At 41.7% G+C, this 24,571-nt stretch overlaps 1 protein-coding gene across 1 annotated transcript; it reads left to right on the forward strand.

Annotated features, from left to right (window-relative positions):
* Positions 1-2,037: 2,037 nt before the first annotated feature.
* Positions 2,038-17,023, forward strand: LOC147610499 (GCN5-related N-acetyltransferase 6, chloroplastic-like). The gene is made up of 10 exons (XM_086786161.1): positions 2,038-2,395; positions 11,275-11,497; positions 15,104-15,156; positions 15,257-15,293; positions 15,416-15,487; positions 15,731-15,853; positions 15,967-16,114; positions 16,206-16,282; positions 16,389-16,444; positions 16,781-17,023. Exons 1-10 carry the CDS (start codon positions 2,295-2,297, stop codon positions 16,815-16,817), a joined length of 927 nt encoding a protein of 308 aa, XP_086642287.1. The 5' UTR covers positions 2,038-2,294; the 3' UTR covers positions 16,818-17,023.
* The last annotated feature ends 7,548 nt before the right edge of the window (positions 17,024-24,571 follow it).

Raw genomic sequence — 24,571 nt, forward strand, 5'->3', positions numbered from 1 at the left:
TCCATGACAATTCAACACACTCACTTTGAATTATTTTACTTTTGTGACCTTGCTATTCGAGGTCCACCCTTCTTTGCCTTATGTTAGAGAGGATAGTTGAAATATAAATGTTAAAAACAAGACAAATACTTGGAGAAATGCTAAATTATATTCCTTTTTCTCATATATGTATGTATGTGTGTGTGTGTGTGTGTGTGACACCACAGACGCACGTGCACACACATGCACACACATGCACACACGCACGTGCACACACGCACACGTATGCATGCACGCATGTGCACTTGTGCACACACACACACACACACACACACACACACACGCAAAGTCCTTCTTAGCCACTTCCACCCATTTTGAGGTGGCATCAACCTCTTTAATCTCCGCCTTGGTGGCCTCCACCTTTTAGAGGAGTTTCTCTCTAAATGTCTTGCTCGGATTCTTGGTGATTCTCCTTGAAGCTTGGCATTTAATTGAATAGGCAAGACTGACGTGATTCTTCTTCACACTTAGATGCATGGAAGCTAGCAATTACTTTGTCGTATTAGAGAGAGAGAGAGAGAGAGAGAGAGAGAGAGAGAGAGAGATGGATATAGACAAGTCCCCCTTGCTTTAGGGCGATAAACACTCCTACCTCCTTTGCAAGACAAACAAAGTGGTAGACATGCTGCTACGAGAGAGAGAGAGAGAGAGAGAGAGAGAGAGAGAGAGAGAGAGAGAGAGAGAGAGAGAGTTAACCACACTCCTTGTAAGCTAGCCACTTGCCTTGACATGCTATATTAAGAGATTGATAAATAATTGTTGCTATTAAGAAAAATTCCAGTTGGTATTACACCTCACATAGGTCGTATAAAAGGGCTACTATTGTGGCCAGTCTCTTCCTTGCAGTTAGCTCATTTTGTGGAGAATGACACGGCTATATATTGGATGAGGGTACTCTGAGCTACATCCGTGGTTCGGAGTAATTAGTGAGGTAAAGCTCATACATCACATGGCGGCGGCCATGTGGTCATTTGTACAGTAATTTTGGTAATATATCTTCTATTACGATCAAAGAGAAAGAGAAAGATAGGCCTCCTCCATGCTCATGTGAAGGAGCTAGGAGAGAGAGAAAAGAAAGAAAGATTTATAAAGCTTTTACTAAAGACCTAATGGGCCTATGAGACCAAAGTGATACAATAATGTCCATGGAATATCTCATCATGGAACCGAAAATAGAATAGAACAAATCAAAACTATCCTATCGCACTGGAGTGATACAAAACTATCCATGGAATACAACGAGCATGAAACATGAATCCCCAATAGATGGTATACCACTCTCCAAAATATCAAGCATGGGGCTAATGAGTATGGTTGAGAGGTCTCCCTCAGCTACGTCATGTGGAAAGGTAGCCCGATGGCGATGGAGCATGTCTTGGATCCATGTGTAGTGGTGGGTGTAGAGTTTGAGAAAATCTAACCGAATCACCCGATTGGTGTCCTCATGAGAGAACTGAAGAAAAGGGGAGTCCAAACTATATTGAAGGGGTGGGAGGCGATCTACGCAGAGCCCATATCCCGAGAACCAAGTGGAAACTTGTTAATGCCATACTTCAGGGTGGCCCTCGAGTGCTAGTTGTCTGCGAGAGGACTCCGGGGCAAGCCTTGGGATCCATGTGACTGATGCGGTGGAGGCATGTGATTGTTGTTGCAACAATCTCTGCTTGGATAATTTGGTGTGGGATTGATGGTTTACTACACGGATCATACGTGACCTAGGGCCTCTCAGCTCGCTGTTCCATACATCAAGGTTGGAGAGAGAGAGAGAGAGAGAGAGAGAGAAGAAGAAGAAGAAGAAGAAGAAGAAGCTCTTTTAACGTCGTAGGAACAATCCCAAGAGACCAAATATGATCTATCGGACGGGAGTGAGATTCGAACACAGATGTGTTGAGAGTGAGAGAGAGAGAGATGTCCTAGAGTATCTCTTGATTAAATGAATGAACCCTATTATAATTAATTAATCGTAGCTCGAGACCCGTCCGTATATCCATACATACACAGTGTTGAGTACCTTTACTGCTGCCTGTGGCCCTACACCACCCACCACCCACTGCCACCACCACCACCACCACCACCACCACCAACGGAAAACGGCTAATCGGGCAACCCACAAACAGTAGTTTTTCTGATCTCTTGTGTATCTAGCACACAGCGATGCCCTCCCACTTGGGCACACAATTTGGGGTTGGGCCAAATCAAAGACGTAAAGCTTGATCTATCTGCCCAAAACGACGCAGAAATCAGCACTCGAGGACATGTCTGCATTTGGGCCCTGCCCACTTCTTACCTCAGCTTCCTCAGAGGGTCAGAAAACCATCAAATGCCCTAATACTGCATTTCATGCTGCCCTTCCCAGGTATTTTTAAAAAAATATTTCCTTTTAGAATTTAACGCAACCATCAATTCTGCGCTCAATTTCCCTTAGATCTGCCCATATTTCTGATCTAGAATTTTTAAGAATTCTCGTATTCAATTCGTTTTCAAAGTCTTTCGGTGTGTGTGCGCGTGCGATCTATGTATGTATGTATATATATGTGTGTGTGCGCGCACACATTATTTTTAAGGTATTTCTATCTAATTACCTGGTTTTGGTCTCAGATGAGTCTGGGACTGCGCTTCTTTGCACAGTCACGGCGAAACATTTCAGCCCCGAAACGTTTCACCTCGAAATGGGGCAGGAAATGCTGAAACGTTTCACCCCTCGACAAGTGCTTATTGAAACTCTCGACGGAAACGGTGAATACACACACACCCAACATACATACAACATATAAATACACACACATATACATACATACATATATACATACATACATATAAATATAAATATATGTATATATGTATGTATGTCTGTATGTATTTATGTATATATGTATGTGCGTGCGTACGTATGTAATAGTCTTTGTACGTGCGAGAGAGACAGAAAGAGAGAGACTTGAAATTGAGAACATGAAATGGTGTTTCAAGGTTTCATGAAACACGAAATGTATTTCAGCATTTCAAGGTTTCAGCCGAGCTGAAATGCATTTCATGGTGACCATGCTTCTTTGTGATAGATTAGGGGGTGTTTTAAAGGCTTGTTGGCTAGATTTGCAGCTTTGATTATTGGATTTAACATATGTGTTCAGCTTGTGTCAATCAAAACAGCTAGCATTAACAATACCATAGCGTGTAGTTTTGGGTCGGAGATGGAAAAGCCGACACCATTAGGATAAACAAACCTACTCTCGTCCTTAAAGAGCACGTGACACTGGGAAAAGGTCCACAACCTATGAAAATACCTACTTGTCGGCGAAAACAATGACAGAATTGGTGGAGGTTTCTTCAGATATATCCTCCTTTGGAGGAAGGCTACAATGTTTTTTCCTTTAAAAAGGGAAAGAAGGGGGCGGGCGGAAAGGGGGGGGGGGGTATGGTTGCTTGGTTGCGCTTGTGAGAGCATGCAACCCTTTCCATGCAAGCAGAAATCGCTTTGGTTGCTCTTGTGCAGCTTGAGAATCCTGGTTAATACTTCCCCATTTTTTGGAACAGTGTGTACATTGTCCAACCAGTCACATCAAGAGCTCCTCTCCACCCCCTCCCTTCCCAAAAAAAAAGGGAAAAAAAACACCACCTCGCCGCATCTATCAATAAAAAATATACATATGAGAAAATGGATAAACGCGAGTGATCCCTCTCCTGAGGTGGGGCTCGCCTGGCGGTTCTTGGAGGGAGGTTACATATGTGGAGATGGGGGAAAGGGACACATTGGGGAAAGAGCTACATTGGGGACTTGCTATGCCAAGTGAGTCCATCCTTGCAAGGAGGCCATTCTGCACACACACACACAGTAATCTTTCACTGTGATTTTGATGATTTTCTGTTGTTGCAAGTAAAAAAGAGGGGGCAAATGCGAAATGGAAAAATCTGATTTGGAAGGGAATGAAAAGGAGAAGATGGAAATTGGAAGACAAAGGCAAAATTGATATTCCCCAATTTTGGGGAAATTCTGACTGAGAGAGAAAATCAACTGACGCTACTGTCGATTTGGGGGTTTTTGCAGCTCGATGGAAGTGGGAGCATGGGAGAAGGTGAGCATAGGTGCTAGCGTGGACATGCAGCATCGAAAAGAGGTCCGAGGCTCTTGATATGCAAAAAAGAAGCCCTTCATTCTTCCATAGCTATGGAGCTGCCCTGAAGGTGCCACCACTTCGTCGACAAAGGGGTGTGGATTGAGCTCGCAGCTACTATATGGGACTGATCTGCAGCCAGAGAAGTGATGGAAGCAAAACACACAGCAATGGTGGGCAGATTTGCAGAGTTTGGAGCTGCCTGGACCTAAGCGTATGATACCATGAAGGAGAAAGCACAGGCAGAAGCATAAACAGAAAACATATGAGAGAGCACAAAGGAGATTGAGAGAGTTGAATAGGATCACCTTTTATAACAACAGTAAAGCTTTACAATGGCAAAGGCCAGCAACTGGATGTTGAACTATGTGCAAGGGAAGTGGATGAAGGAATGAATAATGGGGAACTCCTTATATAGTGGAGTAGAGACCTGGCCGACTGCCTCTAGGGCTGGCCAACTGGCTTTGGACAAATAATTAGGAGAAAATCCAGTAAAATCCCAGATAAATAGTAAAGTCCTAGAACACTGAGATGCACAATAACAATAGAGAGCAGATGGTAGGGAACATGGCCACTTGAGATGGTAGTGTGAGTTAAAGATCTTCACCGACAACCATATTGTTTGCAATACTGTATTCATATGCTTTGGTATGGAAATCTGGTCATGACACTATGTACTTGATTCTCCCAAGGTCTCTTTTTTTTTTTTGTTTGGGGGGGGAGGAGTTCGTCTCATTGTGTGTCTCTTGTCAATTCAGTAAGTTACATTTTGTATTGTGCTTATTGTCCATTAAATCTTAGTGTATTGATTAACATTGTGTTCAACCAAACATTCCACACTGATCGGTGGAATTACACCACGCCACCTCCACGTGTATTTCCCTCTCTCTATCTACACCAGTGCATCGTACAACGCATTTACTGCCTACCATCTCGATCGCCTTCTCCTACGTACAAGCAACAATAACACATGCAACAAAAGCGAAAGTATCATTACTTTATCGTGGTCCTACCAAGGTCTGCTAGCACCCCGTTCGTTGAGAAGTTCGCTGGCAATGGATTGCCTACATGGTGGACTAAAGTACTTCATGTGTGAGGGCATATGGGGAACAATATCTGGGGATGATGAGGATCTTGGAGATATTGAACCTGAAAAGAACAAGCTATGGCGGCAATGGAATGAGAGGGCCATCGCCTTGATTGGTCTCAGCCTCACTGATTCTTTGGTTGATCACATTGACTTCAAGTCCACAACCAAGCAAATTTGTGCAATATTGGAGAGCATCTTCGGTGATAAAATCACTAATTCCAATGTTTTTTTGACGCGTAAGTTTTATGATCTTAAAATGAATGAAAATGAAGAATTTAGTGATCATTTGGCCAAGTTCGGGCCAATAGTCCAACAACTTGCTACTCTTAAATGTGAGCCCAAAGATGAAGACAAAGTGGGTGTACTCATTAAGAGCATGCGAGGGAGTGCGGATTTGAGCGCTCCCCCCTTCTTGCGTTTTTCCAGTTACCTGCACCTCCCCCCCCACACTATCGCTTGCGTCCCCTTCTGTCTCGCCTGCCTGCTGATGCCTTCTCCACCAACATGTGAGCTTGTAACCCTAATACCTTTAATCAACATGTGGTGCACTAGTTTTACTGATACTTATTTGGTAATTCCGAAGTGTGCAAGCTAAGGTTTTGTAAAATGGATATCCCTTTCCGGCGATCGGATGAGCGTGGATGAACCATGTGATGTGGTTGGTCTAACGAGTATACCAGGTGTCTATAGTTGAGGAGGATGATATCATGTCTTTATGTCTGAGTGACCATTACCACTTGATTTGAAACGGCCTTCAATAAAGCTAACGGGCAGTAGACAAAAACTTTACCACACACAAGCACTTTAAACAATTTAAATCACTTAAAATTGAAGAGAGAGAAAATAGAGAGAGCATGTAGACAGGGGGGGTTAGATTGCTCCTACACAAGAGAAGTGGTGGCCTCGAACTGCTCTAGTGACTCCGCAGGTATTTCTTTACTCTTCACGAAGTTGGGATACAACTTCATCGGTCTCGTTCCAAGTATCCTCATTTAGGAGCGCTCCTGCACACGCACTAGCACCCAAGGCCCGCAAGTGAAGGCTTCTTTAGTCTCCTCCTCTCAAACCCATGCTGTGGTTATGACTAGAGTTTTACCCCATGCCTCACTTATATAGAGCCGGCTTAGGCTTGCTTTAAAGCAAGTTTTACTTTTAAAGAGCACTTTTAAAAAGTAACTTGCTTTTAAAAAGCAACCGAAAAGCAGCTTTATTGACTTTTTATGCAAAAAGTCATTCTCCTAAAAATCTCTCAAACCACTTTGAATTTGAAGATGCTGTAAGAGACAAAGTTGCTCCTCTCAATGAGCTCTTCGTGATGACGTGAACATATCTTCATTCTAACAATCTTGAAAATTAGGGTTAGGGTTTCAACTTTCCGCCGAGGCAAAACATGCACTGTCGTGACATGATTTCTAGGATACCTTTGGCTCATGTATATGTTTTAGCCCAGGGTTACAACAAATGTTGGATGATCTTTCACTTGTCTCTTCTCATAGGACATTCTTTGCTTGACCACATCAATCTGCCAAATACAACATTCCCTATAACCATCTCCGTTAATCTTGTGGCTACCATAAGTGCATAGCACTCAAAAATGACAAACCATGGGAGCACCACAAATGACACTGTGTAGGTACTCACTGGCACAAAGCACAGCCACAAATGGCTAGCGAGTCTTTGAGTACCGCTACCACAACCAGGAATCTTGTGAAGAGCATCACCACTTCCTCATTCCAATCAAAGAACCCATGGACAACTGTCCAAAAAACAAGAGGAGAATCTTATGAAATCCTGAACACTACCCAAAACAAAATTATACTGGTGCTCATTAGAGACATTAAATCTGAACTCATCCAAGAGATCCAACCAAGAGATCCAAAAGTCCTCGATGATTAAAGAACCTCTTCAAATACCAAAGCTGTAGCATCCCTCGTCTAGAAACCCCACTTTTCGAGAGTGTAAATGTCTTAGGTGGAGAAGTATGTTACGTACTTGACGTTAACATGCCCGGTGTCGATTAAGAGGTCACACTTGGAAAAACATACGGTTTTGGACCTTTGGATGTGTTTATTTGTTATTTTATTTTGTTTTGAAGCTTGTTGCATTAGGGTATTGTTTCCATATCTTGGAAGGGGAAAATCTTGGTTTCTTGGTGATTTGCATAATCTTGAACCCCACAAAGCTTTGATCTCATTGCATTGAGCCAAGGAATAGCTTAGCAATTGTGATTAGGAGTGGAATCCACTCCGAAAACATAAGCATGGAGCTCTGTTAGGGGTGTATTCAAGTGGAAAGTTAATTTTAGTTCATGCATTTTATATTTTTCATGCATTGTTGGAATTGTAGCCAATCAAAAACAATCTAAAAACACTTCATCACTTGCTTACTTATCATTAATTATGATTAGGAACCTTAATCACTCCCATAAGTCCAAAAACTCTCAAAAAGCTCCAAAAGCCATCTCTTGGGTGGGGAGGTGTGCGTCCACATTTCTGTAAGTCTAGCCCGACATGAGTCTGGAAATGTGAGCCGTGAGCCTGGACGCATGAGCCATGAGCTTGGACAGGTGAGCCGTGAGTGTGGAGGCGAGAGTCAACATACGTGAGTCCAGAAGAAGGTACACCTAATATTGTACCAACCAGTTAAAACTGATTTGAAGATTTGTAAGGACATACCTACTCATGTTCTTTAAGGATTTTTGTGTCATACAATTGTATCAGCTATAATTTCCAAAGAAAATTCTTGTCCTTTTCAAATATTGGGACATTAAGTATAATTATTGTCCAATAATTACATACCAACCTAGGCAAAGGCCTATTTCATAATCGTCCGTACCTAGGTAGGCCCATTTCATATAAAAGTCAAATCCGTGAGCCTAGTTTATACAAAAAAGGCGTGAGTTTGTAAACGTGAGTCTACAAACGTGAGCCTACATTTGTGAGTCTAGAGATGTGAGCCTATAGGCTCGAGTCTATCGAGCGTAACGTGAGTCTAGCTCGCCGGACTTGTGTGAGTCTATTTCATACAAAAAGGCATGAGCCTGTAAATGTGAGTCTACTGTGGCCCTGAGACCTCACACATGCAACAAACATATGTGCCATGGGTTTTTCTATAATTATCATAACTAAGCGCTAGGTACTCTTTTATCGACTAGCTATTATTAGTACTCAATGTTGTAAGTAGGTTTTTGGCCCTATTTTTGACCACACCAGTAGGATGATGGGAGGCTTGTGCCTAGGCCTGCCCAAGGGGTTCGGGGGTGGTCAACCGACGTGGACCTATGGTTGGGAGGTGAGCTAGTTTGCACCCCTTCTATTTGGTACTAATCTTGTTGCTTGTGTTGAGGGAGATCTTGGGGGGATCTTACACCATCATAGAATCGACACCAAATGTTTGAAACATTGTGGCGTCTGACATGGTTTGAGCACATCTTGAGGGAGCAAACCTTGGGGTTCCTGGTCCTTCTCCCCCTCCTTCACTAGAGCTTCGTCCAAAGATAGGGCGGTTCAATGCCTTCTTCACGAAGTTGATGGCATTGTTTACGAGCGGCTCTCATTTCCAGGGATTTTGTAGTTCCTCCACTTACGTCTGCGTTTAGTTGGCTCATTCGGTGGATCCGAAGGAATCTTGCCTTCTTAACAAGGGAGCACACTGTTGAGTGTAGGTTGTTTGTTGGGACCGAAGGCTGGGTGGATTTGAGGTGACTACAACCGACTGAATTGTTGTTTCCAATAGTTACTTTGGATCGGGTTCGCATCAAAGGTTTCACTTTGGTGAAATGGTCTCTAGTGCTTCTTGAAGCAAGTTTGAAACGGATTTCAGACGGTTCTGCCCAAGCTACAAAAATTAAGTTTTATTTGAGTTTTTTTTTTTCTTTTTGGCTAGGCTCATGTCTCTAGGTTCACACGTGTAGGCTCACGCCTCTAGACTCGCATCTGTAGGCTTATGCCTTCTTGTATGAAATAGACTCACGCAAGTCTGGTGGGCTAGACTCACGTTATGTCTAATGGACTCATGCATGTAGGCTCACGTCTCTGGACTCACAGATGTAGGTTCTCACTTGAGGCCTCTAGACTTGCATCTATAGGCTCATGCCTTCTTGTATGAAATAGACTCATGCAGGTCTAGTGGGCTAGACTCACGTTAGGCCCGATGGACTCACGCTATGCCCGATGGACTCACGTCTGTAGGCTCACGTCTCTGGACTCACACCTTTGGAATCACGGATTTAGGCTCTCACTTGAGGAGCGCGTATGTCTTGGTGGTATGGGACGCCAAGGTTTACTGTCTAGACTTGTCACGTGTAGGCCCGTACTATGGCTTAATCCTCAGCATGAACGTCATAATCCGTGATTAGGACAGCAGTTAGGACAACATTTAGGTCATCGGTGTCATCATCAGCAGTAGCATCATCAGCATCAGTATTAGCAACATCATCATCATCATCAGCATCATCATCATCATGGAGAATCTGGATGACCTGTTGGCAGCCAGCCAGGCATCTAGGCAGCAGGCGGCCAGGTCCTAGACAGTGGCCAGCAACACTTAAGTAAGCGCAGCAATATTTTATGCATAATATGTCCAAGCAAACTGGCCGACAGCAGGGATACAGGCCAACCAGCACCTCTAAATCAAAAGTCAGCATTGGCTTCATCTCATTCAGCATAACTCAAATCTTTCATCATTTTGAAGAAGTAGAAGAAGTTATAAGAAGGCATGTAGAGGGCCAGAGGTCGCCCCTTTGGGGCCGACCAAGGGCCTTGAATACGTAAAGTCATTCAGTCACCTTTTTGTACCATATAATAAAGAAAACCCTGACACCAACTCTCTCTCTCTCTCTCTTCTTCTCTCTCCTCTGTCTTAATCATGTTTAATCAGCATCTTGTTCTTAAGCAGGCCCAGGGCTGTGGATCAGTACAGCAAGGCTTCCACACATGGGTCAAGACGGAGATGACTCACGGCTAGGCTCAGGTGTAGTTCTGGACAGGAATCTATAGCTGGGAGGTGAGTTGCTAGACAGAATCTATTGCGATCATCAAGGTTGAATTCGATGTGTGTTATCTTAACCCTAGGAGGGTTTCAAGTATGTGATCTCTACAGCTGCTGTGGTCTGGGGTCTCTAGCACATGACCAAGAGTGAACCCAATCGCTGGGAGAAGCTTGCGGTACACTTCGGGCTAGCCCGAGAAGCATATTGTGACCAGGAAGCCAGTCACACCTACCTGCAGATGGGAGTCCGGTGAGAAGGCATGGTTCCATCTAGCAAAGCACAGGTGGGCACCATGTACCGTGGTGGGGCTGTACTGCATGACTTTCTCCATGAGGGTGGGAAGTCAAACTTGATCCTGGTGTAACAATTGCAAGGGACTGGATATTGGAAAACTGGGAAGGGGCAACGACAGAAGGGGGGTGGACGAGACAGCGGGAGTCATAAGGTGCACAGAGTTGGGGAGGTGCTCGTTAGCCCGTAGGGCTCTCCAACTCTGAGAAAGCACTCTAATAGTGTCCTCTTGATTGTAGGGTACACTGAGAGCTTCCTACAAAAGGCTTTATTGTGATCTCCCATTGAATGATTTGTCTAGTGGCTTCCGATTGAATGGTTTGTACCTCCAATTGAATGGTTTGTCTATGTTCTTATTGTTATCTCACATGAAAGAACCCTTTGATTGTAGTGGAAACTGGCTTTTTGTGGCACTCTCCAGCTCTGAGAAAGCACTCTAAAGGTGTTCTCTTGATTGTAGGGTGCATTGAGAGCTTCCTATAAAAGGCTTATTAAACATAGTATTTGAATAAGATTGTTTCTTTTTGTTTGTTCTTCCATTGAATGGTTTGTCTAGTGGCTTCTCGTTAAATGGTTTATCTAGCGATCTCTTATATCAAACACAGTATTTGAACAAGATTGTTTCTTTTCGTTTGTTCTCCCATTGAATGGTTTGTCTAGTGGCTTCTCATTAAATGGCTTATCTAGTGATCTCTTATTGAATGTTTGTCTATGCTCTTACCATTCTCTCATGTGCAAAAACCCTTTGATTGTAGTGGATTGCGTGAAACACGTTTGTGGAAGAGAAAAGTGAGCTGCTGCAATGGTGTTCTGCAAAGCCGCTGCACATTGTCACCTCTTCCAAAAGAAAGCTCTTTAAACCTTGAAAAAGCTGGGTTGGATGATGTGGGAATTCTAGGTCTTGAATTCCAGAGACCATATGTCATGTCATTTGGCAAGTACATGGTACGAGAGGCCGTGCTAGATGAAGAATATTGGGTATTGTTCTTACCTTCAATGCAATCTTTCTGCTCATGATGATGATGTTGACATAGACTCTTTTTGTATGAGTGTTTCTCAGTTTCATTAGTGTTTTTCCATGGCCCAGTACCACATGGAACTCTTGTGCCAGTTTTGGTCTCATAGACCCATTGGGTCTTTTGAAGACGGTTGATATAAATCTCTCTCTCTCTCTATATATATATATATATGTATGTGTGTGTGTGTGTGTTGGTGTGTGGTGCCTGTCGAGCGATCAACTGTCGAGCGTCGTCGCCAGTGACCTGTCGAGCGTGTTTGCCTGCGACATCTGTGCCTTGCACATGCGCATGCATTGGTTGTGCTGCTGGACTTTTCGCAATCCTTACCTGCCTACTGCTGGACGTCGACTTTTTTTTATGTTGCAGTCCACATCTTCCTGCTGGTGCTTGCCTTCTGTTGCTGAACCCTAGCCACCTGTGAGTTCTAAATCCTACCCGCCTCCTGCGGCTTTCCGCCTGTTCCTCCTGGCCGTCGTCCTTTTCTTCAGCAGCTGTTTTTTACCTGCCTGTTGACAGTAGCTTTTACATTTCTTAGACGCCGCTTCTGTTTGTGCCCAGCCTTAGACCTTGTGTGTATGTGTGTATAGTGATCTTTGTTTGTCCTTTGACTCTTTGTCCTTGCTCTTTCTGTGTGTGTATCTGGGGGGTTTTTTCTGTACAGTCTCTCAGCTATGGACCCTATGAGAGAATAGTTGAAGGAAGCAAGGTGAAACAGAGGAGAGACTTGGAGCAGCCAACAATGATCCAACACTTGAGCAAAAATGATGAATGAACTAGGTGGCAAAAAACCCGTTCTTGTATACATCATGAAGGAGCTGGTCAGCGAGCATAAAAACCCATGACTGAGGACAAAGTCCACGACTAGGAAAAACACCTAATGAAAGGTGGGCAAAAATATCATATAAATATGCAGAATAAAAGGTGGCATAGAAGGGATCAAACGGGGCCGGAGATGATCATTCCAACACCTCCTCTGAGCTCCAGCACCGTGGTCCGACTTCCATATGGGTAAGGAGCTGATCAATAGTATCTCGAGGAAGAGGTTTGGTGAAGAGATCCGCCGGGTTGTCCTGAGAGGGACAATACTCCAGAGAAATGACGCCGTCAGTGACCAGCTCACGAACAAAGTGAATATGAACCTCAATGTGCCTGGTCCTGCCATGAAAAGATGAACTACGTGCCAATGCCAAGGCACTCTCGCTGTCTGTAAGAATGCGAATGGGAGAGTCCAAAAGAACATCAAGATTACTGAGCATCTACATTAACCATAATAGCTCACAGCAAGTATCCAAATAGGCACGGTACTCAGCATCAGTGGAAGAAAGAGAAACTTTAGTCTGCTTCTTGGATCTCCAATGCCAAGGCACTCTCGCTGTCTGTAAGAATGCGAATGGGAGAGTCCAAAAGAACATCAAGATTACTGAGCATCTACATTAACCATAATAGCTCACAGCAAGTATCCAAATAGGCACGGTACTCAGCCTCAGTGGAAGAAAGAGAAACTTTAGTGTGCTTCTTGGATCTCCAAGAAATGAGGCTGGAACCTAAAGTGAAGCAGTAATAAGAAGTGGAACGCGTGGTATCTTGATCACTTGCCCAATCAGCGTGAGAGTATCCAACAGGGTTAGTGCAAAAGTGAGCTAAATCTGATCGGAGTTGTTCAATCTTCGCAAGGTGAGAGCCAGTGATCAACAAATCATCAACATATAAGACGATCAAACAGATCAAAGCATTCTGAGTAAAGACATAGAGATTGTTGTCTGCAACGTATCTCTGGAAGCCAAGGGAAAGAAAGAATGCATCAATCTTATCATACCATGCTTTGGGTGCTTGTTTCAAAACCATAAAGGGCTTTGTGCAATCTGTATACCTTACCCTCGTGTCCAGGAACTTGAAAACCTAGAGGCTGTTCAACATAGACCTCCTCATTCAAGTCACCCATTGAGAAAGGCAGACTAGACATCCATCTGATAGACTGGCCAGCGAGAATGAGCAGAGAGAGCAAGAGCTATCCGGATAGTGGTGTATCTGGCTGTAGGGGCGTTAGTTTCCTCATAGTCAATACCCTCAATTTGAGAATACCCATTTGCAATGAATCTGGCAGAGAACCATCGGCATGAAACTTGGTTTTAAAGACCCACTTGACTCCAATGACTTGCCTAAGGTTGGTCCACAAGGTCCCATGTACCATTCCTTTCAATGGAATCAATCTCGGCCTTCATGGCTGCCTGCCACTTAGGAAGAGCAAGAGCCTCTTTAGTTGTAGTAGGCTCATATGACTGCATGTTACATGCGGAAGCTTTGGGAGTCTTCTTTCAGCACTAAACACCATCCTGGAACATGCTTGATGCAAAACACATATAGAAGATAGAGAGAAGAGAGAGAGAGAGGGAATAGCTAAGTATGAAATATTCGCATATATGCTGCAGCTAACATAGCAACACTCTATCCAAATCTGGCCGACAACCTCTTGTCCTTCTCCATAAGGTTCTCTTGCCCAAAACCTAGTAGCACAAGCTCCAAAATCAGGTTCTAATCTGGTTCTTTATCTATTGCCCCTTGGGGATTATCCCTGGGATTAGCCTGCACATGTCTTGCACATGACATCCCCCTCTGCTAAACTTGATGACGGGATTCCAACTTCTGTTCTTGGATGACTGTCATCATCCCATTGTCTATTCACGGATTCCCAAATCTGTCATCCTTCCCTTCCTGGCAACCTTTTCAGTGAAAACCCAGCCCGGTCTCCAAATCCACTCCAACTCTGATGAAGATCTATATATCTGTTCCATCGTGTTCCCTATCCCTTCATGCCCTGTCCTTGAACACTTTCTCTAGTCTTCTTTTCTTGAGTATTGAGTCTGGCACTCTCACTACACCCCTTGGAGGATCATCCTCCCTTGGACCTGTTGCCTAAAAGCCTTTCCTCGTGTGCCCCAAGTGGCACCCGACTCGCAGGACTGCCATTCCCTTTGGGTCTTGTGGAACACCACCAACCAACCTCTTGGGAACTTCTTCCATGTTGTGTTCCTTTCCTTGGACTGTGCACCTTCATTTGGGATGTAGGATTAGGTACTTTCTACCTTTTCAAGCGATCCAAGGTGTGCAGGACTTGTACTTCGATAGAGAGAAGAGAGAGAGCGAGATAGTTGAGTATTCAGTATATTATAATGTACAAAGGGAAGTACAAGTCTTGCAGCCCTTGGCTGCCTTGAAAAGGTAGAGGATACCTAGTCTAAGCCTAAGTCTAGTAACTCAATCCATTGGAGGAATGAATAATCAAAACAATAAGCATGTCACACACACACACACACTCTTACACATGCACGTGTGTGCACACGATGCAATCTTCCTTTTTCTAACAAGTCTCTTTCTCTCTCTCTCTCTCACACACACACACACACACACACACACACACACACGTGCGCGCGCGCACACGGCTCGGGCCCATACATAGCATCGGACGCACAATGCACCACATGACACACACATGCAGCTCTTTACTAGCATTGACAGTTGTAAACTTTACGTTTAAAACTTGGGTCATAGTGTTCCATGTTGGTAGGCAGCAGCATGGTTGCGTGCGGAGATCTATTCTGAAGGACAACCATCTTTCCGGTGAATATTCTACAGGTTTTGCATTGTTTATTTGCATACAATTATTGCTTACGTTTGCAATGCATTGATTATTGACGGAACACGGGGATTTCATTGGTAGGTATATTGACAGCTATCGGAAAAGGTTTGCGGAGCAGGTATGATTCCTTACGAGACTAAAGCTTTTTGTCGTATTGATTTTCTTTCGTGGTGGGAATTTTGCAGTATTCATCTATGACTGTCATTCTTAACATGAATATCACACACCCTCATTTTACAGGAATTTACAGCTTTAAAGAGGCGGTGCTTTGGAAAGCAGGGTCAGTGTGTCAAATGCATCTGCCTGATGGCGGTGAGACCGCTAATAATCTTGTTTAAATCTATTAAGTTTCTTTACAGATGCAACTCCCTGCCTGTGAGAAGGGGTGCCTGTTCCTCATGGACGGGGATCTCGCATCTAACCCCACCGAGGGTTCTCTGTAAAGACCCTACGATTTTGCATAGGGCAGTATCTGGACGATCTGTACTAAGTAGCATGTTGAGCACCAACTTTTGATGTAAAGTATATTTCGTTGGAAACCCACTGCATCTGCAGGTTGCTTCAGAGGGATCGCAAAATGAGATTGGAATGCTTCCTCAGCACCCATTGCGGGACCGGGTTGTTGGGACTCTTGACATCAGTATCCGGCAGCTTTCACGAGGAGAAAAATTTCCCAAGGTTGGTATCAGGCAGTAAGCTTTTTGAGGCAACTAAAATGGAAGAATTTCTTGTCTGAAATGGATGCTAGGATGGGTTCTTGGTTTAAGAAACGTGTTTTCATTTGTGAACAGGAGGTAGTAACTGCTAGTCTGTTCACAGTCATGGAGCCCGAGCACAGGTGTGGCTACATAGCAAACGTTTGTGTCGCCAGGTCAGCTCGCCGCCAGGGAATAGCCTCTAGTCTTTTAGAGGTTGCTATCAAGGTGGCTAAAAGCTGGAGTAAGTAACATGCCTGTAACAAGACTCTTGCAGCCCAGTATATTGAAGTACTTCAGATATCAGAACCTAACAAGGGTATGCATGATGCCAGAGCTGAAGGACTTGTATGTCCATGTGGATATCAACAATGGTGCAGCCCAGCGGCTGTACATGAAAAAAGGGTTTCAGGTTACCTGATGTTTTTGCAGAAGATTCTCTCATGCTCGAGATATATATGACACCTATTGCCATGTAATTCTAGCTAATATAGGTCTCCTGCACTGTGGATGACTAGGTGGTTGAAGATGCTGTTTTCGAACTGTCCCTACGGCAAGAACAGCTTCTATCGATGTGTGTATAGTTGCACGACTTGGCCTTCCCACATCTTAAATGCATGAGCAGATACTGAGATTTCCATGGTTAAGATACTCTGTTTATGTCCCATGTGGTAATTCCGCCCATACTAGTGTAAAGGGCCTTAGGGCTGTTCAAAAAAGGGAGGGCCAAACTCAGGAAAAGAGGTGTACTTAGATAGTCTATATTGGTGGTTGTTTCTGTAGGGGTGGAGTTCTACCAAGGGATTCCATCCATGCACATCATGTTGTACATGTAGATCTTGTGTTAAGGGCGCCCATTCGAAGTGTATAATTGTGTAAAGGTGGTGCTTTGTCATTCGGGTATCCGCAGGTCCTGCACTCAACATTGGTTACAGAATGGACTTTGAAAAAGAATGAAGAATGTTCCTGCAATTATATACATCCATTGGAGCGTTGAGTGCAAATTGTACAGTTTGTGCAACATTCAAGGGGGCTGCCATTTGTCTATGTGAAATGTGGGTTTCCCGTACTTTTTTTGAAAACTCTCTTTTTTCCTCCCTGCCAACCACCAAATGTAAAACGGGAGATTTTCAGGTTTAAAGCTTTTTCATTTGGATCTTTTGTACATTCATGTAGATTTTTATTTGTACATTCATGTGGATAATTAGCAACTGTGGTTTTCCAAGTGCTCCTCTTTTTTCTGTCTGAGGTGATTCAAGCTTGAGATATTCTAGTGATTGTTAAAAACACTTTGGTTGATCAGAGGAGGAAGGGAGCCTTGTGTGCAACTATGGGGAGTTGGGACCAACACAGCTCTTCTGTGGACGGGAGCAAAAGGAATTGGCTTTTAGCTTGGAGACACAAGATTTACCTTGGGCATGTTAGAGGAACCCATGAGTGTAGGTCTCTTCAGGGTCGGGTACTGAAGACTGGAGTCACATTAGGGCGGAGGACAACTCGCTCGTTTCATGTGGCAAAGATGGTTTCTCTGCTTCCACATCACGGACGTCTGCTGCTTGATTTTAACTATGGGAGGGTCTTGGGCCTACCTAAGGCTAATGGTAGAAGAAAAAAACACTAAAAGGCTTACGCCTCCATATGAAGGAGCTTGAATTGAAGCGTTGGTTAAGGAGTAAATTTCAAGTTTTGGCACTGCCCTCTTATTGACTTTGGCTGCCAATTGCACATAAAATAAATCAGGCTTTGCAAGGCATTGGACCATAGCTAGAGTCTTAAATGGTGGTAAAACAAGTTTGAATTTGCCAACCACCGATAACTTTTTGGCAAATATGCAAGTTAATTCTTTGTAACTCACTCGCATTTTTTCATTGTCGAGTTATTTCTAAGATAGGCAATCCTTGCATCATTTTTAGCCTGATACATGACTTCTAGCCCTTCTAGTTTAGATAGAAGGGCAAGATCTACGTGGAGCTTGCTCCTATGATCACTTTGATTTGTTCCATCTCATCAACCACCACTAGTGCTATCACATGGCTCTCGTGGGGTGGTTGGTTGGTGTCATGTAGATGGCATAGTATTGTGCTTTCGGCTTTCCAGTTGCAATTCTTTGCCACATGCGTTAGATTCAAGCACTTCTTTGCTACAATATTTGATACTCTACTTTGGAGTTGTTTGTGAACTTTGATGAATTTTGCATTCTTATTTAGTAAATCATTTCTTCTTGCATGCTAATGAATGGTGGACTGTCTATTGTAGATATTGTCCTTCAAATCTTCTTTTAATTATGAAATCAAAAGTGCTTTTGCCAACAGAGATGCTGGAGCCAATTTGCTAAGGTAGGTATTTGTTCCTTACTATATGCTATTTCATATCACTTTGCAACCCTACTAATTGCTTTCAAAAGGTTGCCTTGATCTCAATAGTTGTTAATTGTGGTGTTTATCTAAATAGAAAATGAGAGCTTTCTATTTCAAAGTGCATAGAAATACATCCTTCATATCGAACACGGTTGTTCTCACCACAATAAACTATCTAAACTTTCCAAGGAAATGCAAGGGTGGGTAGCACATTGTGCAATCTCCGTGTTGGTGGAAAGCTAAAAGCTCAATTGCACCCTTTGACGTTGTCACAACGTTGAAGATCAGGCTTGATAAGTTTGTGCAACAAACGAGTATAGTTATGGAGAGCTTAACTCTCTTGCTACGGTGTTCACCTCTCTTGTAAGCAAGAATGGAGAAGAGGAGTGAGGAGGAGAAGCAAATCATTGTCAAGAGGCAAGCTCATCCTTGCTCACATGCACATTAGATAGGAAGCAAACATCCAAGCATGAACACAGCACAAGGAAACTCAAGGTTATATCAAGGGAATTGTTGTATTCTCATTATTCACAAGTGTCTTCATGTACATGTCCTCTTTGTTTACATTTAGCTGCCCATGCATACTTGGGGTATCTTATTTCGGAACTATCTCTATTCTATGCTATTTATAGTATTACAAGATAATTTTTAGTTTTTAATACTTAAGCTTTATAAGCTCAATGTGTGGTTTGAGGTGAGAGGACCCACAATCCAACACAGCGGTGTGACAACATTCGTCATCATGGGAGTTGGGTGCTACCCCGGAGGTGTGGATCTCTTGGATTGGTGTACGCAAGCTTGACCACCACGATGGTTATAGCTTGCAAAGGTAAGCTCTTATGAATGTGTTTTTGGGAGTGTGACCAAAATGGGACAGAATAGGTACTACCTCCTCAACTGGTTCTTGGTGATTCTATTAGTAGAAACCAAAACCTAAGAACAAGAGAGCTAGGAGTCTTATGACTATAACAAGACCCATACAAAGCAATAGCCCGAGTAATTTAAGTTCTACACCATTGGGGATAGAGTTAAATAGTAAGAAGGCTAGAGAAGCACAGGCGGAGAGCCTCATACTTCATATGAGAACTTTGTTGAGGTTAAAGAAGTAAACCTTGGTGGCTGTGGGGGTGAAGAACCAAAACCAAGATTTATTATCAAATAGCCCTCACCTATGAGCGAGAAGGAGAATTGATCAGCTCAAAGAATTTCATGATGCTTTTTCCAAAAATACACTGACATGAATGGAATTCCATCAAAAGTGGTTATACACACTATCCTTCCCCATAAATGTGCAAACCTATCTATTTATAATGTGCAAACCCATCTAAACAAAAACATTCATGAAGCCCATTGCATGGGCATAAAATAAGAGTTACAAAAAGCAGTGTTAAGACTAGTGTCATTAGGATACATCCTTACCTAATCTAGATTTTTTTTCTTAGAACCATTGTGACATTGTAGAGGAAGATGTTAAGGGTGATTCGTCGATTCCATGTCTATGACACATTTTAACAAACTTGGGCATGGAGAGGAATTGCTTCGTGGTCCTCTTGAATGGATTGTATTGCGTCTTGAAGGCCAGAAAGCATGACAAGAAGGTTGATGATGAGATGATCTTGGGTAGGAAAGTATAGGAAGTTGTAAGACATGGAAGGGTTCTCATATAATTATTATTGGTGATATAAAAAGATACTTTCTCACAAAAGCCAAAGCTCAAGAAGATCCAAATTCTTATTGTTTTTCTCTCTACAACATAAGCATCCATGTGGAGGCACTAATCAAGATGATTGGTTTTTACTCTGTTTGGGATCTTATAGCTCATTATTATTGTGTGGGGGCTGTGTGTAGTATCATTTTATATATAACATGTACTATATAAATATAATAATAATGCATACTATTGTTAAAATCTTTGGTTCTTTCCATAGGTGATATTTTATTAGATCTCTTGGCCAAACCAAAACTTAAGGATTCTCTTATGGTGTATATATATATGATTGATATATATACACCATAATATAGATTGATCAAATGTAAACCCTCTTATTTAGATACTAAATTATTATAAAATCATACATTTATTCTATTATATTATAGATTATAACGTATATCTACACCATATTGTAATAATGTATTATAGTATATGTACTTTCGACTATTATAATAGTATTATATATATATATATATATACAGTATTATATATATATATATATATTATAATTGTATCATAATATATACTTGTCAACTATTTTATGTCAATATTAAAAATAGAATACAATATTATAGTAGCACATATTTACTATATTATATGTTTACTATGTGTTATAATTTCTTATAGTAATTTAAAATTATATATATTAGATAATGGAATATAAAATATAGTTGTAAATATTTATATTTAGCAGATCATTATATATAATAAGAATAATAATAATTTCCTTCCTCTTGTCGGATCCTTTCTATCCATGTTTGTGGGCTCTACAGTTAGCAGTTCTAATCATGTGAAAATAGTGTTTTAAGTGTTGCTAATTATAATTAATGCTTCTAATCTCGCTCGCAATTACGATTGAAGTTGTGCCCCTTATTTGCTCTCAACGAACTGCTAATTGTTTGAAATTGCATTAAATCTCAATGATATTTTAAGCAAGAATGGCCAAAGCTTGCAATGTACCCCCCCCCACACACACACCCACCACATCCCCTAACAGTTGATAATCATCACATGCATGACTCTTTTGGGTTTTCACACCTTTGTCTCCATGATTCACATGGAGTCCATAAGAGGTGGATCAAATGTAGTCTAGTCCTAGAGACAAGATACTGTCTTTGTTGACCATCTATATCTTGAGATTCACATACATGATGGTGCTTTTTCAAAATCTTTCATCACAAGTGAGTTTTTTTTAAGTAAAATAAGTCTTTTAACTATTTAGAGGTCTCACATTCCATTCCATGATAAATATCTCGATTTTTTCTTTACAGAGGCAACTAGCTACTCATTAACTGCTAATTACTAAGCTTTGAAACCATTTTGTTGAAACAAAGTATTCTTCCAAGGAAAGACAAGTTCCTTGGATCTTATAATCTTTGAAGAGGAAGTGTGCCAACTCTCTACCCACATGAAAGTGTGGTTATATTATTTATATACATACGTATAATTATATATGTACACACACACATATATTAATGTGTTTACGAGAAAGTGTGTATATAATGGAATCTTCATTTTACAAAGCTCTGAAATCAATTTGCTCGAACAAAACAAGGTGTGTAGATTACAACTCAATTCACTGACTATACATTCTTGTTTGTCTGTACTATAGGTTTGGCCTTGCTCACAATACCTCCTAATAACCCCCAGAGCCTCCTCCCGCTTTAGTATAGAGCCCTTATCCTCTTCTTCCTCTAATTTGACATTCACCTCACCCACTCTATTGACACCAATACCTTTATACTTCCCAATATTCCTTACCCATCTATTTCCATGCTCCTTCACTCTCTTTGATCCCATTGACATAAACTTCCACTCCATACTATAGTTTACAACTTGGTGTCGAGTACTCTATCGCCTCGAAAAACCTACTAAACAGTTGAGCCCTCTCATACTCCCTCATATGGCTCAATGATGAAAGATGGAAGCTAGTAACAACAAATACTCAAGCTTAGATGCTCTATTGGCACCAATACCTTTATCGAGTTCCTATGCAAACTCCCCAATATTTCTTACCCATCTATTTACATGCTCCTTCACTCTCTTTGATCCCATTGACATCTATAACCTTCCACTCTGCACTATAGTCTACAACTTGGTGTTGTCAAGTACTTTATCGCCTCGACAAATCTTGATGGAGACAACTTTCTTCATCTCAGAAAGTTAACAAACTTACTAAACACTCAAGCCATCTCATATTCCCTCAAATGGCTCAATGATGAAGGATGGAAGCTAGTAACAACAGATACTCAAGCCTAGATGCTCTCAGATATAAGCTAGTCAAAGCAACAAAAGAGCACCAAAGCATAGCACTAAAGTATACTCTATGTGCCCACCAATGGAAGAACACCTATGAGATCAATTATGACTTTACATGTACTTAAAATTCTATTCTGATAGAACTATGGCTACCCAAGACCACAATGAATCTTTTTTCATGAACAAGTATCCAAAGGGAAAATGTTTCCCCCCACTCCAACCGAGGCTTGAATGGATGTGGCTGTTTTGTTGGGAACTTATCTGGTTACCTAACGAGCTCCAAAGTGCAACTTACAGTTAGTTTCTCCTCTCCTTTTCTTTTCTTTTCCAGTGTGGCACTCATTTAGTTACTGTGTATCAATAGATGGTCACCCTCTCACACCATCTCACTTACACACCTCACTTACACACATCAAGTAATGCACAACATAATAAACTCTCACACACACCTCACTTACACACATCAAGTAATGCACAACATAATAAACTCTAATCAAGTCTCTCAATAGATGGTCACCCTCTCACAATAGTTACTGTGTATCAATAGATGGTCACCCTCTCACACACACCTCACTTACACACATCAAGTAATGCACAACATAATAAACTCTAATCAAGTCTCTCAAGATCAATCTTTTTCACACAAGTTAACTAAAATTCCTTTTATTGCGTAATAATATCCACGTGATAGTTAAAAAGTGACATATATACTTGGCCTCATGTTCACACTATGGCGGGTCAAAAAAACTTAAATAGACTAAAACAAAAGAAAATATGCTTCAGCAGTAACATCATAGCTTAAATATTACAACTCTTGGCTAAGACTTTTTGGATCTGTTTTAAAGTGTAACGGTATGTACAAATGTTAACCCCAAAAGGGTGTTAACAACAAGGACCCTTCTTGAGGTAAGAGTTGGTTCCTATCCTTGGAAGTTAGATGGGCTTTGGCTATAGTCTTTCCAAATGCAAAAGGGGGTCAACAAGCCCCCTTCTTGAGGTAGGAGGTATTTTCCATCCTTTGAAGTTAGATGGGCTTTGCTTTGCTTGTGGTCTTTTTGGAGGCCTTGATAGACATCTTCTTACTTTTTAATGTTTCTCACTACCCATTGAAAGAAATAGTACGAGGTCTATAATTTTGTATCAAACAAGTGCTCAAATGTTGTGAGGCAATGCATTAATACATATATAACCCTCTCGAAATAAGAAATAGTACGAGATCTAGAATTTTGTATCGAACATTTGCTCAAATGTTGTGAGGCAATGTGTTAATACATATATAGCCCTCTCAAAATAAGATAATGCACCTTTAAGTTTTGGATTGGTGTTTAGGTCTGGCAACTACATGACTTTATAAGTTTCTTTGGGTTGGTTAATGGGAAGTGCTACAAGCTTGAGGAACCTGACAGTAGTTATGATAGCAAGGTATGATGAGAAGTGCTACAAGCTTGAGGAACCTGATAGTAGTTATGATAGCATGTTATAGCACTACCCTCCATTTCTCCTTCATTGACCTTCTTTTTTTTGAGCTAATATATATGTATAGAAAGGGAGCTACATACAAAAGTATATAGAGGCACAACCTTAAACAAAATCATCTACCCAGTGTCTTTCCAAGAAAAACCAAACCAATTTGGGAGCATACCATCTACAAAGAAGAAAAGGACACATGATTCTCTAATAAAAGGGAAGCTCACACTTACCAGGTAGCAAAACCTTGAACCCCATCTCCACATAAAAAATATGAACCCTAAATCCCCAACTCAACATGAAGACCAACAATGTGCTAGAAGGCCACATGCTTCTCCAATAAAAGGGGAACTCACACTTACCAGGTAGTAGCAAAACCTTGAACCTCATCTTCGCATAACAAATATGAACCCTAAAGTCCCAACTCAACATGAAGGCCAACAACATGCTAGAATTCATTCCTCTTCCAGTACTCATTTTATATAGCTCTTCCTCCTGATCATCTTCTGAATTTATAGCCCCTTCATTGAGTCTTTTATTTCCTATAGACCAGTGATCCCACCACTGCCCTATATAAAGAAAAAAAATGATCTAATATAGCATCATAGGTGCAAGTACATAGGTGCATGTGTCCTTGTCTTCATCTAAAGTGTCACTTTGCATAGGAAAATTAAGTAGATATCTCCATGTAATCAACTATTCAATTTAAGATTAACTTAATAATCTTATCTGAGTAGCTACTGTGATTACATCCATAGTATTGGAACCATAGTCCCTCCTAAGACTCTGATTCTTCCCTAGCCCTATACACCAAAAAGCCTTGCCTTAGCATGTAGGTTGTCAAGCTCAATGATGCTAGAAGGCTCTCCAATAGCACCCCCCCAATTGGAATCATTAAAACCATGTA

This window comes from Cibotium barometz, chromosome 49, assembly GCF_041138505.1.
Source record: "Cibotium barometz isolate CiBa-2024 chromosome 49, ASM4113850v1, whole genome shotgun sequence".
Classification (NCBI taxonomy): Eukaryota; Viridiplantae; Streptophyta; class Polypodiopsida; order Cyatheales; family Cibotiaceae; genus Cibotium; species Cibotium barometz.

What these genes read in the sequence shown, in the direction of transcription:
- LOC147610499 (XM_086786161.1), top strand. Translation starts at nt 2,295, where the DNA reads ATGTCTGCATTTGGGCCCTGCCCACTTCTTACCTCAGCTTCCTCAGAG. An exon ending in TGCTAGATGAAGAATATTGG is followed by an intron (nt 11,498 to 15,103) that starts GTATTGTTCTTA and finishes CCATGTTGGTAG; the next exon opens with GCAGCAGCATGGTTGCGTGC. An exon ending in ACATGAAAAAAGGGTTTCAG is followed by an intron (nt 16,283 to 16,388) that starts GTTACCTGATGT and finishes GTGGATGACTAG; the next exon opens with GTGGTTGAAGATGCTGTTTT.